The 18,357-nt window shown below is 37.0% G+C and overlaps 1 protein-coding gene across 2 annotated transcripts in view; it reads right to left on the reverse strand.

The window, feature by feature from the left end:
• rttn (rotatin) overlaps positions 1-6,844 on the reverse strand; it is a 49,006-nt gene extending 42,162 nt beyond the window's left edge. For both annotated transcript variants that reach the window (XM_036125065.1, XM_012857356.3), the window contains exons 1-6: positions 6,649-6,844; positions 6,271-6,458; positions 2,282-2,471; positions 2,021-2,119; positions 1,815-1,905; positions 1,448-1,562 (exon numbers count right to left, since the gene is read on the reverse strand). In XM_036125065.1, coding sequence (XP_035980958.1) covers positions 1,448-1,562; positions 1,815-1,905; positions 2,021-2,119; positions 2,282-2,471; positions 6,271-6,458; positions 6,649-6,679 — 714 coding nt within the window. In that variant the 5' untranslated portion in view covers positions 6,680-6,844. The remainder of the gene's footprint in view (positions 1-1,447; positions 1,563-1,814; positions 1,906-2,020; positions 2,120-2,281; positions 2,472-6,270; positions 6,459-6,648) is intronic.
• Positions 6,845-18,357: the final 11,513 nt, after the last annotated feature.

An 18,357-nucleotide genomic window follows, 5' to 3' on the forward strand; every position in this document is an offset into this window, starting at 1 on the left:
CCCAAAGCTGCGATCTACACTTCTCCACATATCAAGATAAACACAGAGAGGGATCCGTAAATGCAGAACACCTGAACTTGTCGCAGACTAAAGATTTCTGAATGCTGGCTTCCCTTGTTGCTGCATCTTGGTTAGAATTGAGCCCAAAAGGTCAGCGTCGATTTAAAGTGTGAACGACTGTTTCTTGAAAAAAGTAAAGCAACAGAAACTCCCAGCAGCTTTCACGCCTTCCAAGAGGTACGTTGTAGCCAAGCTGTATCCTCACAGCAATCTTGTTCCCACTGCAGAAAGGCAGCCCTCAAGAGAACTGCAAGATCCAGCAGGATCTAAAGTTTTCTGCAAGCATCTTGTTTTTCCTTATTTTTTACAGTAAAGTGAGAATCAGATCAATCTAATAGAAGTCTAGTCCTTCTAGCAGCTCCAAACATGTCACTTCACCAAACCAATGTGGTGAGGCTTGATAAGGGACACTGGGCAACAGGAAAAGAAGAAAAAGTCATGCATTTCTTTACCAATATGCTTAAAAGCTTAAGTGGATTTAAGTAAAGACTATTCTCAAGGTATTTAAGAACAATGCAAGTTTCTACACCAAGAAAGTTAAATACATTAAAGTCTATATTAAGTGTTATTTTACTCCCCTATCTTCATCAACCCTGACCAATTTCTCTGTCCCTGCTAAAGAAAAGCACGACGCTGCCACCACCATGTTTCACCAAGGCAAAGGTGTTTAAGGTTATTCAAACTGTTACGTTCTGCCACACGTAGGGCTCTGCATGCAGACAAAAAAGTTTTAAATACCACTGTCGGCTTTTTGGGACTTAGAAATTTCTGTATAAGTTTTATGAGAGCTTTATTTTAGTTTATCTTCCCTTCAAGTATTTTTTTCTGTTGACTGTATTTTACTTGAACAACTGCACACAGATTTTTAGTTATCTGCTTCACTGTTGATTTGAAAAGTTGTTTATCAGGCCTATCCAGCCATACACTGCCGAGAAAGAGTTTTTGCCCTCTTAGAGATTTTTTGTGTTACTTAAAATTCCACAAAAACAGCCGATCTTTGGTCTCCACTGGAACTTTAGTAGCAAAGGATGCATCTGCAGCTAAAAAAATAGATTCTAACATGTCAAAAGCTCAGATCTTCTTGGGGAAGGAGTGGTCTCGTTCTGCAGACATCTGTTGGTTACAGACGTGTTCTGTCAGTAAAATACCTTTTTTCTGATGTGCGTTAAAAGCGCAAGTTCATAATAAACACCTGACTTGGTTACGAATTGACTGCACTAGTGCTTCCCTAAATCAGCTTCTTTGTCTAGGCTTACTACATAAAATCCCCTCAAAATACATTAAAGTTTTTAGTTGCAATTGAACCAAAATGTTACAAAGCTTAAGGTGGATGAAAACGTTTGAAAGGCATTGTATGTTAGTATTTAAACAAGATACTGCAAACCACCTTAACAATGCCAGGCCTTTGCAGGAAGATCTCTGCTGGAAAGTCCTGCATAATGACGTCACACAGAAGCTCACAGGTTGTCCTCACCATCATAGGATCGCTGCTCCCCAGAGAGCTGCATCAAACAAATGAGCACAGACATATTTAACTCGTGTAAAAACTCTTTAAACGTGGACATTATATAAGCCAAGAATTGAAAAAAAAAAAAAAAAAGAGAGGAAAAAAAAAAGAACAGCAGAGAATAAATGTGATCCTGTTAGCAGAGCTGGGCATGAATTCAAAAGTTTCTGGAACTTCAAAGCTGAAGCGTGCCAGGAGCAGAATAAACCAGGAAAATAACAGCGGAGTACATTGCATTACGTCTTACCTCTCATTGGAAGAAAGTATGTGTCGGTCGGTGTTGGTCAAAGTCAGCCACGGAAAAACCGAAAATTTCAGACATCTCACAGACTCACGTACTGCATACATGAATGGGGGTGGGGGGTGGGGAGAGGGATTTGTCTTCATAAAAATAAAAAAATAAAATAGCATAACCTTCATGAAAGAGTGACAGCACATCTCTGTAAGGACTACCTGCTATCTTCTGAGGAGGTACATTTGTGCTGTAATGCATACTCTTGTGGAAATAACCCATTTTGGGCACTTGATCGTCGATTGAAACAACTGGTGGGGCTGCAGAAGAGACAGGACATTTGTAACTGCACATCTTAGATAAAGCACTTCAATGTCCCGCTGAACGAGGAGGGTTAAAACAAAATGCAGCGAGCTCGATATGGCACGGTGAAATAAAAATAATTCTGAGGTAAAAGAAACATTTGGTTCAACTTGTGACACCTGTTGTGATTGTGCTGCACGGTCCATGAGAGTCGACAGCTGAGCGACTGGGGAGCAGCTCAGGAAGCTGGAACAGCTGGTCCAGGGTTCCATCGATGACAGCTCGCAGTCTGGGCTCGACTGTCGGAGAAAGCTGAGAGAGAAAGTCCACCGCCCCGACGTCCCTCAGCATCTGGGCTGAGCTAGGATGCTTTGAACATAAAGCAACAAAATAAACACTCACAAAATGAGAAAAACGAATGATCAGTGACAACAGGTCTGAGGTTCTAAAGGTTTCTGATCAGCCGTGTGGCCCCCAACCGTCATAGGGCAACCCATGCCTCTGCAGTTATCCAACACAGTTCAATGTTTTTATTCAGTGCTTAATTGCAACCATCAGCTAATTATAACAGCTATTTGAGGTGAACAATGGAAAACTGTAAAGAAACATTTATTTTTAATTGTATAAATACACCTGAATTAAAATTGAAACACAGGATTAACATTTTATTTCCCAATTCTTGAAGTGGGGCTGGATGATATGGACCAAAAAAAATGTATCTCGATATTTTTAATGCCGATATACAATATTTATCTCTATATGTTTTGTTTCCATAAAGCAATTATAAAAAGGCCTCTCTGAATAAAATATTTATCCCAGTTGTCTCACAGGCACATTTTTTATTTTTTTAACTTTTGTAGATAAATATGAGAAAGGGCTGAAAAAAACCTGCTGGAATACATAAAAGTAGAATTCTAGTGCTACATAGAATGTCTCCATACAAACAATATAGTCTCATCTTTTATATCTCTTTATTAAAAATCTCAGTATTTTTAAAATCTCGATACATTGCACAGTACTAACTTGAAGTTTGACTCAACTTTTTTCAATGATGTAATCTTTTAATTTTAAAATTGAAGAAGACAAGGTTGGTGGTTGACAACTAAAACAATAAATGTCACTTTCAAGTCCCTCAAAAATGTGTGTAAATGCATTCTATTGTCTGGTTTGGATTACTAGAATACGGCCTTTTAAGTCAAACACAAATAATTAAATTTACTTTTTAATACAAGCGTACAATTCATATCTAGATTTTATTTTCTTAACGCATTTTTATAATAAGGTTAAACCTGTGCATTTCCCACATGCGCTTTGTAAAGAGTTTATTTGCTACAGTTATTTTTGTAAAAACTAAAAGGCCTCGATTTACCAGGTAAAATGCTTAAGGACCAGCTTTAATTTACAATCTAAATAATCACCATTATGCTGTTCAACATTAAAGGGTAACTCCCCCCCAAATAATGTTTTTTTTTTGCCAATGAACTACTAACATGGATGTCATATAGTGCTGTCAGCCTATCCCGGTCATTATTTCGACAAATTAGTGCATATTCGTTGAAATCCTGCTTTTGTGTCTAAAATCGTCAATGTGGCGCCCTCCTAGGGTTAAACGATGGGCTGGACGATAATTCAATAACAATATATATCGATCGATAAACGTTTATCAATAATAGAAAAAAAAGGGTCAATAAAAGTTCAATAGAATAGAAGTTTTCCGTCTTTTTGCATTTTATCCGTGTTACATATATTACAGCCATTACATCCTCCCAACCAATCACAACGCAGGCCCAGGAACCAAGCTCCGCCCCCTTCAAAGAGGTCAGAGAGTTAATTTTCCTTTTTTAAAAACTTGCAGTTTTGGTAAAAAGTTAGTTGCATAAAAGGTTGAGTTTGAATTCAGTGTTTGTGTGTTCTGTATCTACAAATAAGTCGCTAAGCAGCAGCGTAAAATGGCCAGGGGTGCACTTAAAATAAATGTTTTGAATTCGTTGATAATTATCAATATCGATCGATATGGTTTCTATTTTATCAATATGCTTTTTTTTTTTCCTATATCGTCCAGTACTAGTTAAACGGTGGTCTTGCATTGAATTTTAAATCCATACTGCTATTCGTTTAAAAGCTTTGTGACGTAATTTGAAGAAACTGACATCAGCAGCTCTACCACTGTGGGGCATAAAAGCAGCTCCGTCTTAAACAAACACACAGCTCAGTCTTATGTGCCTTTGGAGTGAGCACTGCTGCACTTTTCAGGCCCTTCTAGTGACGTTCCTTTGTCATAAAAGCAACTAGCAACAAAGCTAGTGGCTTTATGCGTTATTGGCAAATTTACATAAAAGCACCAATTCTGCAGTTAACTGTGTTGAGACAGCAGCATGAGGCAGCAGCGAGTCCTGCCGTGATCCCTTTCCTACTTCCCTCAGCGCTGTCTCACAGGCAGACAGCTGCTGCCTCGTCCCGAAACACGCCTGCAGTCAGAGCGAAGAGAGCAGGGAGGAGATCAACCACACTATTTCAACATTGCAAATGAATCATGCATGCACAAGGCTTTCGGGGATCCAGCCCTGGATTACAAAGTGGAAAATAAATATAATAATTGGACCGATCCTACCCCCCATTGCTTCGGCAGCACTGGCTTGGGGCATTAGCGAGTCAGCGCCTTGAGCCAGCGGCTCCACAAAGACTCCCTCAACCTCTAGTGACGAAGGAGGGTGATAAATCCTCCACCCCAAAAGACCAAACCGTGGTGTAACTACCAGCGGAAATCTGTTTACAGACCATGATTCAATATGCCAAATCAAGCTAGCTGCTGCTTTGCCCCCATTGTGAACACAGCCCCAACCTTTCTCACGCCCACTTCGGTGGAATTTTTCAAATTTATCTGGGGATTGAGATTATGCTTTTACTTGGGGAGTGAGTTACACTTTAAAATCGAAATATATATAAAAATATGCTCCTTTAGTTTTAAAAGTAACTGCTTTTAATGTATAAAAAGAGCAAAATAGACAAATTATTAGAGATGCAGGCTTAATTCTATGAACATTCTGTGAAAAAAAAATGCTGCAGGTTCCTCAGTTTCAAATAGTAATATCTTTAATACTACAGATTTCATGGTTAGGCGTTGCAGTACTATTGCTTGGATTTTTACAAGGGTGACGATATCGATAAGCTCTATTTTCTTCACACTTAATTAATTCATCAGAGTCACCACGACATTTTCATAAATCTAGTCTCTCTGCCATTAAACATGTATACTAGTGTATAGAGAAGCAAGAGCAGCGACAGTCTATCCAAGAGGCTAAATGTACCATTAGCATCCAGCATTTGCATGCCAATTCGATGATATTGCGCAGCTCTACACCAAAAGGATGCATTTATAAATTTTTTACTAAATTCACAAAACAAAAAGTAAAACCAAAGTGTGTGTTTTCGGTTGATTAGTTTAAGACTGAAAAGGGTAAAGCTTCTTAGTTTTGATGTATTTGGGATATAATGTGTATTCTTTTTCTGCATTTGACCGGCGGATCACTAACCGGAGCTAGATTAAGGGGAAATTGCCCTATTCCACTGTCTGCTTGAATAACTGATGAGTTTTGTTGTTGACCCCATCGTTTAGGAACAAAAACTGGCAAATGCAACCTACTAAGTGTACAGCTCTAACTAAAAGCCATTATTTTTGATCGATTCTTCTTGCATTCCAGATTAATCTGATAGATAACCCAGTTGTCCAGCACAATATGTAGAACAGAGAATGATGACAAACTTTATCGTCCCAAAGGGTACAGACTCTGGCTGCTACATAGTCCAAACTATGTGTCACACTAAATTCACACATAAAACACTACTATAGAAATTCCATTATAAGAAAAATAAACACATAATAAAAAGCATGTTACATTACATTCACAATAAAAAATTAATTAATTAAAAAGAATAAGTTGGATCAATTTGATCTACGCAAGACAATATGTAACTGAGGTAGGGCTCACTAAAGATTTGAATGAAACGCTTGACAAAAGGATTTATTAATAATAATCCAGTCATAATATGATACCTTTACTTCCAAAATGACACAAACTTGTCACCTTTAAAACCTAGCAGTGTTTTCTACAGTCAAAGTCTCAAACACGTGGCTTCTGTACAAATTAGAAACATGCTGCATATTTACCTTTGCTAAAGTTAAAAGCAGCCCAAGGACTTCCTCCTTCATTGGCGCCTCCGGGAAATTGAACCACTCAAGCAGATACACAAACAGCATCTTTTCTTGGACAATGTCGGCCACCGTGATGAGGGAATGGTCCAGCTTACTTAAGATGCTCTTCAACGCTCGCACCCTAATTTCCACTAAAGAGTGACCTACAGTTTGAAGAAAGCAATCACATCTGTAGAAAGCACAGTTATAAAGGAGTTCACGCGAATTTCGCGATAACCCATGCATGTCTTGTGTGCGAAAAGTCACTTCATATTAGCTGGAATGCTAACGGTTTCGTGGCTAGGGTTCCGTTAGCGTTAAGTTGGGCAAAACTCGGCTCGCGGTTCAGCTTACCGATTTTCTTTATAAGCGGAGATAACTCCATGTTCAGCTTGATGACGTGTCGAGGCTTGGCGTTCAAAGACCGCGTGCTAGAAGTTATTCAGCCGTCTCTGTGTCTGACATCTGGCTATCTGTATGCGAAATGTCAACAACTGCCCCTAGTTTGTTTTCAACAACCGCGCCAGCGTCACCGCGCTTCCGGTAGAAGTCAAAACCGTGGCGCGTTCAGGAACACCTACTGTGTAGGAAATTAAATAGGTACATAATTTCAAAAGGGGAAATGACCGCCCTCCGTCAGGATATGTATTATTTTTTAACAGCCAGTACATGATTTTAAAAATAGTTCAATATAAGAACCCAACTTGACAAAATATAGGAGGTATTCATAGCCAAACGTTAAGTATGTAACATATTTAGAATTTAACATATGTTAGTGAACGTCTAACGTCTCCCTTTTTTTTAGTCACCGAAACTTTTCACCCCAATAATCAAATTGTCTAATTTTTTTAGAATTATTGCTACAATTACATACATCTTGCATGTCAAATAAATTCCTATATTCTAACAAAATTAGAAATGAATACACTATACTGTATATATCTATAATATTTCAAATATTTCATTCATTCAAAACGTCAAATGTCAAAAATAACATCGCATTTATTTTCTTTAGAGTCCTGTGTTCCAGCACATCATGATTTCTTCTTTTTTTTTTTATCTGTCAGTCTCAACAACAGATTGAGTGGGTGGGACTAAAACTTATATTTACAAAATGGTTTGTGGTTGTGAAGCAGTAACTTGTATCCAAGAATTTTGGTCAGTCTCGGAATTGAAAATTATTCTTAACAAATCTGTCCTAGTTCCTCTCAAAAATCACAATCTCCCAGAAAGTCTTGTACCCATTAAAACCAAAATCACATATTTGGGAGTGACAGTTAAAGTGATCACATAGCTTGTCCATCATTGACTGGTTGAACAAATAGCCAAAATATTAGCTGATGAGAGATCTGTCCTTTAAATGGCAGAGTTCTGCTGTCGAAGGCAGAAGGTATTTCCAGATCTGTTTATGTATCCTTATCACTAGAGATGCCTAAAGAGGTTTCGAAAAGATTTGATCAAACATTATATATTTTCATATGAAAAAACCAGCAACCATTATCTGAGGAGATAATGGTTGCTGGAAGTAACTGGAAGTAAATCGGTTGGTCTAGAGGTTTTAACTTTTGACACATTAAACAATTAATTTAAAGTGAAATGGTAAAACAATCTGATCTTAGTAATGAAACAATCTGGAACACCTTCCCTAGTTATGTTTCCAATATTTTGAGAGGATTACATTTTTACTTAAATATGATTATAAACTTGAAAAACGCCCAGTAAAATTACCTAAACAAGCTCTTGTAGCTCGGAAACTTGTTTACAACCATAATTTCTATCCTATTAGTTATTATTTCTAGAAAAGGGGAATATGTGATATAAACATAAGGGGCTTTTTGTAAGAACTGGATGCAACATAGCATCACACTGGGTTAAACAGCTGCTTAATTTAATGATTCATTTTTCTACACATTTAATTTGCTTGCCACACCAAGAGAATATGTTCTGCTTATTGGTGTGAAGCAACTCTACCAACATTTAACTGCCAACACTGGAGTTAATAATTTAAGTAGCAAAATATTTAAAGTTCAGCCAAATAATTATTTTATCGAACCCACCAACAGTAATCCTCTCAAGCATTAAAGTCCATGTACATTCTCTCCATGTACATTTTTTTTTACAGGCGCCTAAAAATAACTTATTATCATTCACTTTATAAAAATTTATCCAGTTGCATGAGATTTCACACTTGAAATCTGACACTGGCAAGTTCATCCAGTAGGGTGATAATTAATACGCTTAGTAAAAGATCTGATGTCATTTTAATGTAATCACACTTTTAAAGAATTCCTCCAGGATTTAGGCCCTATAATTAATTTGAGCCTCACAGTGAATGTTCTATATACACACTAAGGCTGCTTTGGGAGCTTGAGTGGGAGAAAAGAACAAGACTATTGCGACTATTTCTAGCATGTGTTTTTGCATTTTGCCAAAGTCTCAGCTTTATCCTTTATATCCAGTCTACTATATTCAGTAGTATTCTAAATGATCAAAATCAAACAAGGTATGTTTTTTTCCAGTGGCTAAACTACAGGACCTAGGGAGAAATATTTCCCCACAGATTTTTTTTTTTAAATTGTATTAGTTTTTCCAGTAAATCTTTCCCATTCATGATTTAGAATGAACGGGAATAGACTTGGTCATCAGCCGGCCATTTACCATAATGACTTGCTGTTATCAAATTTACATAATTTCTCCCTTCCCTGAAAAAACAGCAAGAAGTGTTGTTTTAATTAATGATTTTATTACTTTACAGAATTACAATTAAATCCAAAAGGTTGTGGAGGATTAATATAGCATCACTGTTTGACAATACCATCTGCACACTGGAAGCACAACCCTGCCTAAAATGTAGACCAAATTGTACCAGTTAAGTATCTGGCAAGGAGTATTTTTATTTTATTTAGATAAGAAAAATAATTTTGTAAAACAGTCGAAGTATAAAAGTTTTTAGTTGCTTTTATAATTTCAGCCCTTAATTTTCCTGATATTTAGTTTTAGGGTACCGTGTGATTTTTAAAGAATGAACAGTTCCCTTTTATCTATCAATCATCACAGGATAAGAATAATGTTTTAGAAGCCAGAACCAATAATAGCATTTGAATAAATTAATGAATAATACAATTGTTTTCATAACCACATTAAAATAAAGCTTTGTCCATGGCTTTGCCGGCCATTCTTAGAAAAGAATATATTATATATAATGTATTATATTATAATATATTATATTATATATGGTAATGTATAGTATATATGTATTAAATATAGATATAGATAATATTCGATATATCTATATTATATATATAGTATATATCTTATGATTATATATATATATATATAGATATAATATTGGTTATTTTATTTTATTTTACTTAAGCATCTGGCATACACAATGTATTTCTGACAAATGAAGTTGATGATCCCAGCTCTAGGGTCTGGTTATAGCCAAACCTAGTATTTTCTGTATTATGCTGATGATGTGCAAATCTACTTGCAAGTTAAACTCAGCTAAAGTGTGAAATCTTGCTCTTTGCCAAAGCTGCATTAGAGATGTTGAGAAAGTTTAGTTTTGCAGAAGCACAGAGTGTTTATTCATAAACTTGAAGCGGTTAAATCAGTAAAATTGGAGTGTGTTAAGGAATGTTGTTACTAAAGAGATATTCTGTTTTTAATGAAGGTTAAGAAAGCTACAGTTCCAAAAAGGGAGAGAAGCAGGCGTAAAACACTTGAATAATGAGAAGACTGAGAGTATTTTATTTCCCACCCCTAGCCCGCTCACTGTGACATTCTCAGATTTTGTATTTTTGGTCTCAATTTTCAAGTAGAAAGTGAGAACAGTGGCTTAATATAATAATAATTAATAAAAAATAAAATAAAAAAAAGATTGATTCTACTATCCGAGTAAGCTATTGCCAGCTTCAACTCCTGGCCAAAGTTAAATTGTTTCACAGTCATCACAATCTGAAAAAGCCATTAAAGCTTTAACAACTCAAAAGTAGATTTTTGCAAAAAGCATGTTATATCAGTGTAAGCCAGAACTCCCTCGCTTGCTAGTCCAAAAACCTGCAGCCCATCTTTTAACCATTACCTCCAGACTCAACCACATCATCCCAGTGCTTTAACTGCTTTCTTGGCTTCCAGTTAATTTTAGAATTCAGTTTCAAATTTTAAATTTTGAAGTCAAATCTCACAGTGGTATGAATACTTTTGGATTTAACTGTGGATTGCAAATAATACAAACATTACAGGCCAGTGAAAAAAAAAAAAGTTAAATAAAAAAATCTTTTAAAATAGGAAATTGAAGATGAGGATGATCACTGGCAGCAAAGCTTCTCAACATATGTTGCTAGCATTTGTGCAGAAGGCTTACCATATGATGGTTCTGCCATGTAAAATAATGTGCAGGCCATGTGTGGAGCAGAGACCACCAACAACATGAAATGAAGCAAACACAGGAAGATTTTCTGATTTATACATTGGCTCCAAAATTACAGCAACTTCCCTTTGGTCATGGATTCGATGGTCCTCCTTGACTCCCAACATAATGTTAGCCTCTAATGAGCACATGGCCTCCAGGCAAAGATTAGGTATATCTAATGATTCAGAGAAAATTCTGCTTATACTTTTAGCAAAGAAAAAACTTAGAGCTATGCTACGATTGTAATTCTTTTCCTACACTTGAACTTTTCAGGAAGCAAGTGTGGGGAGGGTTAATATCTGATCATGATGCAGCGGCTTTATGATGTAGCATTTTTACAAGTCTCATGTATAAGAATTTATGACAAAAAGTAAGAAGCCCTTTTAAGAGAAAATTCTTTATGTCTCAAAAGAATGGTTTCTTATACACCTCTATGTCTAATCTTATCTCAGTCTCACTAAATGGAAAGCTTGTTTTGTTCTCGCTTTTTTAAATTTTCCTTACATCTATTCTCATTTAGTTTGAGCATATGCAATATTAATCGCCCCCTTCTTTAGTTATTCTGTCTGCTCTAACCACAGCACCACAATGTAGCATCCACGTCAAAACCTTTGCAGAAGCTGGAGGTAGTTGAAGATGTTTCTTTTTTATTTCGTAATTGTAAAACTGTTCAGATTGTTGACCCCTTCTGGACTTTGTTTTTTTTATCTGTTCTTTTCTTCTTGTTTAAATGTATTAATAAAAAAAATATCAAAAATAAATTTAGTGGATGTAATTATTTTTGCTCCTCAGTCTGCAGCAGTATACTCAAACATAGCACAACTATCTTAATTAAGTGTTTTTTATTATATAAATAATTACAATAAGCCATGTAAATAATTAAACTGATAGGAAAAAAATAAAATAAAAGAGACTTGGAGACAAATGCTAAAGTAGCAATACAAAAAAGAACAGAGTTTATTCTCTATTATGTATGCTCAATCTTTGGGTCATGCTGTCCTTGCCAAGGTAAAAAATAAAATTTTCACTATTGTTAACCTTTTCTCTGCAATTCTTTTCTAAGAAATTGAAGACAAGAAGAGGGAACCATAAAGAGGAAGATTGAAAAGAAATGAATATTAACCCTTAATTGTTTTATTTACTTAACTTTAAATAATATTTCTAACAGCATTAACCTTTTTATTTTGGTAACGTCCAACCAATGTCCATTAGTTGTGTATGGTGTCCAGCAGAAAACAATAATGGCAGAAAGTTTACAAGGGTTTTATTAAAAATTAATATGTCAGTTAAGCAGATAAGAAGGTTTGTATTGTCGCCTTGAAGCAAGAAGGGGTCCGTTCTTCGTACGTTGCTTAAAACATCCGAGATCAAATGACACATCCAAGATGGTTTCATCCGACTAATCATGATCCGGCTAATTGGGTTCTTCGAACACACCTGTTGTTTACGATTAGTATGGCTGGATTGAGTTATCTGAGACAACTGCGCGTTCATGTGTTTGTTTAAAAGGGGAAATGTATCGATAGTAGAAACATTGATCAGCAGCGCTGCTATTGGCTGTTCAGCATGGCCAAAGAACGCCCACAGTTTTTCTCCCAAGCAGAACACAAGCTTTTAATGGAAGGTTATGCTGAATTTGAGTCATTAATTAAAACAACAGGGAACAACTCAAAGTCTGCTTAAGCCAGGAGAGAGGGCTGGCAATAAGTAGCAGACAAATTAATGCATAAATACTGTCCATGGTAGATGTTTCTATCACTTTCTGCAGTATTAATTTTTGCATTTTAATAATTTGATATTTACTTTGTTCTTTTATATCAGAGCCTCCACGGGACCCACTAGAACATGGGAACAAGTAAAAGTGAAGTACAAGAATATTATTGCATATTATTCTTGGGAGTTTTGGGTGTTTCAGTTTTTTCCTGTTTATATTTTTGTCAGTTGCTACTGTTTTAGTTCACTGTCTTGTGGATTATGTTCTTGGTTCTTTGTACATTTTGTACTGTTGGTTAGATTCCTTCCATGCATTTACCTTCAGTTTATTGCACTATCCCCTTCAGCTCATTGGTTTTCATTGATTTCAGCTGTTCCTCATCTCCTCCTGATTACATTCACCTGTCTCTGGCTCATTTTTCCCCAAACATTGCTCTGGATTTAGACTCCCTGGTTTTCAGTTCTCATTGCTGATTTCTCCCTTTGTCCTCATGCTTCCTGTTGGTCCATATCTCTGCAAGATTTTCTTTCTCGTCGTTTCTCCTCATGGATTGCTTTCCTCATGGAAAGCAATCCATGAGGAGATCCATAAGCTTTTTTTCCATAAGCTTTTTTTTATGTCATTATTAAAAACCTACAATTATTAACAAGTCTGCATTTCTGGTCCTTGCTTAAGTGAAACATCACAAGAACTTCTCCAAAGAGCAAGAGTGTGTTCATTACTGCCAAAGCCTTAGAACTATAAAAGTTTGGAAAATTTGGAAAATTAAATCTCCTATACCCCGCCTCTTGTCCATTGACAGCTGGAGAAGGGCACCAGCACCCCTTGCGACCCCACAAGTGATAGACATGGATTAAATCTCCCAAACAGAATGTTGTAAAAATAAAAATGTGTTTGCCACATCCCCACAAAAACCCGCAAAGATTTCAACAACTAATGTCACGATTGATAAAGAACATCAACGGAGTCGCTTTACAAACTTTTTGTTTAAAAAATAAAGATGTGTGCTCGACATGCCTGCAGTACCTGTCTTCCGCTCGGCTGGGAGCGTTGAGGATATGAAGGTTGGCAGGCGGACCCACCTCCCCCACCAACAACTGCGCTCTGACAAACCTCCCACCAGCCATGTAGTCAAGTCAAAGGCCCCGGCAAAACTGAAGCAAGCGCAGACATATTGTGCAAATAATTTATGGCTGATGCAGCGTTCATTTGAAATTAAGATGAAACACTTGGAGCTTCCCCACATGGGCTAGTATCTCATTAAACGGTGCAGCCCACTCCTTGCGTATATACTTGACTTACTACCCAGAATTCTCGGTCATTTTCAGGTGAAAAGGGTGGATTTTAGGCCCTTAATACTAGTTTTTTTTTTCTTTTCCAAAAAGTTTAAACAGATATTAGAAACTATTTGATCTGTTTACCCTGTCATTATAAGAAAGGCTGGGCTATTCCCACAGCTGCATATTTACTCGCTTTCTACGCTCCAGCAACAAATATCAACCACACTAAAGTTTGTTTGTCAGGTCTAATTTAGCTTGTACAAACACAGCATCCTGTACTTCTCTCTGTCCTTGGTGCTATATCTAATAGCTACAATACTTCCTTCCTCCCCCACTCGACAAGCCCACCCTTCCTTTGCCGACACATCAAGAGGAGGCAGCTTGATCAACCCTAATAGGGCCTGGTAATTAGAGTCTTTGCAAGGAACCTGTCTGAGCGCAGCTACTAAGCAGGTTGGGGAAGGACTGCCATGCACTTGACAGCGTGGAAAAAAAACGGAAAAAAAAAAAAACAAAACAATGTAATGTTCGGTATATGGACCAAATTAGCCCGGCAGCGGTAAACAGATTCCACTTCTAAAACAATAGTGACACTAATTAGGGAACCAATGTTTCCTTTCAGAGTTCGAGTTTTTGCTGCTGTGTGAAATGCTTGCAGATAGTTAGAGAGCTATCTTGATGTCTCGTCAATGCAAATTTAAAAGACCTTCCCGGATAAAGGCTGCAGGCACAAGCCCGCTTTAGAGAAATAAAAGCTGCAAAATGAAATCTTGAGGATCACATGCAAGCAGGCAATAAGCCATAAAATAAACATCCACATTACTTGACATTGCCTGGATAAATACGCTTTTTGACATTTTTTTGTCTCTGCTTTAGCGTTCACTGCACACTTCTGTTTCACAAAAACCTGTCTGTTCAACACATTTTTGGCATCATCACTGTACTTTTGATCTAATGGGATTCAGAAAGGAGAGACTGTTATTAGGGCCACAGTCTGTTTCATGCCTTAGTTTTACATAAAATTATACTATAGCAAAAACTCGATATTTTAAATCTGCAAAGAGAAGAAAGCAGAAGCACCCAAGGAAAAAAAATTATCTGGAGTCATTTGATATTATGCTAAATGGTTTCAAAGGCTGCAAAGCCAAAAATCTGATGTGGCATAGAGAGCTGATTTATGTTGTTGCTGTTGGCAGTAAGGTAATATTCAAGTTTCTAAAAAAAAAAAAAAAAGAGTAAAACCTCTTCTTTTTTTAAAGTGAGCTTAAAAAGTCAAGTTTTGTAATCTCTATAAATCTAGGGTAAATGTTTATGTGCATGTCTGTACGACAGCAGTTCCAACAACATGAGCGATGTTTGCCCTCAGAGAGTGGCTGTAACAAAAACCTTTTGTTCAAATGCACAAAATATTTGGACAGATTATCTGTTTCAGCTGCATATATTTGCACCCCTTGGACATCCTCATATTTTCTCACAATACAACCGCACAATTCAATCTATTTTAACAGGGTTTTATGTGACTTTGCTAATGCAAAGTAGTGCATCACAGTAATGTGAAACAAAAAAAATGGTTTCAAAGTTCTTTACCACTAATGGGGTCAAAACTAGGTGTACATGTAGCCCCTATGAGGAAATACTTCCCTATCCTGTGTGGTAGATAGATCTTTGCAAGACAACTCAAGTTTGGTGAGATTGGTACGGATACTGAGCAAGTCGTGCTCAATATCAAGGTTGGGAAATTCTAACAGAGGGATGTCCTTTTATCTGAACCATTATATCTAATGATATTTTTCAGAATCATTGTTGTGCTTGGAGGTAAACAGTCTCAAATCTTTTGCCTCTAACATGTTTTCCACCCTGTATTTAGTTCAATCCATCTTTTTTCCATCCAACTTCCCTGTTAAAGAAAAGGATCCCCCAAGCACGTCATGGTGTTATATTGTTTTCTATCTATCTATCTATCTATCTATCTATCTATCTATCTATCTATCTATCTATCTATCTATCTATCTATCTATCTATCTATCTATCTATCTATCTATATATATATATATATATTTATACATATATATATATATATATATATATATATATATATATACATATATGTATAGGGTTGTCATGTTCAGAGGCCTCAGTCCTCGATGTGGCTGTCCAAAGTTCGACTCTCGGCCTGTGGACCTTTACCTCCACCTCTTCACTCGACCCCATTTCCTGTTAGCTTACTCTTAAATAATGGTCACTTGTACCACAAAAGTTAAAAAGAAAAAAAAGAATCAATGTAGAATATTTTTCATTTATTTCTTGAAAATATGTAAAACAAAATGAACGCTGGAGATAGGCACCAGCAACCCCCGCGACCCCATGAGGGATAAAGCGGTTTGGAAAATGGATGGATGTAAAACAAAATAAAAAGACAAAATAAAGCTTCTATCTAACACTTTTATATTGCCATATTTGAATATCCAGGCTAATATTAACCCAATGCTGCATGATTCAGGCTAATAAAATTCTCATTCACCACTGATAAAATATTTCCCTTCTTTTAGGGCAACTGAGGAAAACGCAGTCTTGGTTCTTGTCCATTAATAGCTTGATCCAGGATGATGCAGGACATGGAGAGGCCTCTGTTTCAGCAGATAAACACTTGTTGGGGCCTAAATATTTTTTTCTGGGAAGCTTTCATCCGGTACGCCTGTCTCCACGCCGTGCTGTGCCTGTGTTTTTCTTTGTACGGAGCTCCCCTGGTGACATCAGTGGGAAGAACACTAAGACACGGGAACAAGTTATCAAGCTGCGGCCACAATTTCATTACTGATTGGCGGACACTTTTAAGATGAGATCAAACCCACATGAAGAGTAACTTGCTCAATGTCTGAATATTGTTTGCGTTTCAAGCTGTGCATTTTAGGCAGACAAATGAAGTGTCTTCTGCTAATGATGAGACTGTGCTTGGCCACATGGGGTTGGTAGACTTCACTGGGATTCATGCCAAGATTAAAATAAAATTAGATTAAATCAAGTTATCCATGCTTTGTGAGTGACAATGGATCTACAGGACAGAGCCCAGCTTGCCTTCATGTGTTCCCATCAAGGAATACAACAAAGTGAAGGGTTTAATCTAAAAGTTTCATATACTCAAAGTGTAAAGGAAAGTAGATCGCCTCAGTCATGCTTATGCATATTAAGTCACCCAACATGCACAATGCTGCTAAAAAGACATATTCTTTTTATATGTAGCTTCCAAGAAGCCAGACATATTTTGAAATATTGTAAATGCCCTTGAGCAACGTATCTTCAGAGCTATTTGGACATTGGTTGCATTTTAGTCAGTGTTAGTGTTTAGAAGACCTTTTTTATTTGGGTGTTTATTTTAGTTGTCAGTTCAATACAAAAGGCCCCTAAACTCAAGATATCAATCAGTGATGCATCTACAAGCAAAACACCATCTTACTTTTTTTTGGCCATTTTGTTACCCACAATTTGCCACAAAGACATATTTTTTATGTTTCTTGTTCTGAATTTATTAAAATAACACAAATGATTAATTTATATAGCATACTCTTCTAGGGTACCCAGAAGATAGCCTGATGCTGGAACAACCGGTTCGTAAGGTCAAACACTTTACCATATTGTGAAGACTAGGCTCCACATGGTGGATAATTACACGGTATGAACTCATGGTTTTATGCATACCTACAATGCAATCACTTTCAAAGTCTGCTAGGTAATGTAAACTCTTCTAACACAGATTTGTGGCAAGAAAGTTTTCACAGCGTTACATGCTATGTAATATCAACCTGTTTGGTGAAACGTTTCACCTATGTAATGCCAGTATTGCCTATGTTAAACCTATAATTTTTACACAAAATGTTTTTAGAGGTTCATATAAGGACACCAAAATTAAACATTCACAGGACTTTCTGTGTCTGTAGAATATTCTCTCATATAGTTCAGGAGGTTTCACTACTCATCAAAAAGCATATTCAGTTCAAAACATGGATTGGAAGTATCAGGCTTATATGTTATTGTCCAAACAAGAAATACATGCATTAAGGCTGCAAACAGGGCTGTTTAGATCAAATTAGTCACTGTGCCTACACTCCGTTGGGTTCAGTCTTTGGATCATTGAACGACCCAAACATGTCACCTAATGATGCCAATATCTGAATTCTTTTTGTTCACCTGCCTCAAGTTTGGAATGAGCGTACAGCCGCCTGGGAGATGAATCAAGGCAGCACTTTAAGTGTTAGAAAGATAAAACTTGAGGTCACACACTCTATTTAGTGTTGGTTTTTCATGTTTAAAGGGGATCTCTGATCCTCAGAGTTTATCTTTTTTCTTTTTTAACACTGGGAAGAGTTCAGAGATGAGATTCGCCCTGAGTACCTTAAGGCTCTGGATGTTGTGGGGCTGTATTGGTTAATGCGGCTCTGCAATATCGCGTGGACATCGGGGGCAGTTCCCCTGGATTGGCAGACTGGGGTGGTGGTCCCCCTATTTAAAAAGGGGGACCGGAGTGTGTTCCAACTACAGAGGAATCACACCCTTAAGCCTCCCTGGTAAGGTCTATTCCGGGGTTCTGGAAAGGAAGGTCCGTCGGATAGTCAAATCTTGGATTCAGGAAGAGCAGTGTGGTTTTCGTCCTGGCC

Source organism: Fundulus heteroclitus, chromosome 21, assembly GCF_011125445.2.
Source record: "Fundulus heteroclitus isolate FHET01 chromosome 21, MU-UCD_Fhet_4.1, whole genome shotgun sequence".
Taxonomy (NCBI): Eukaryota; Metazoa; Chordata; class Actinopteri; order Cyprinodontiformes; family Fundulidae; genus Fundulus; species Fundulus heteroclitus.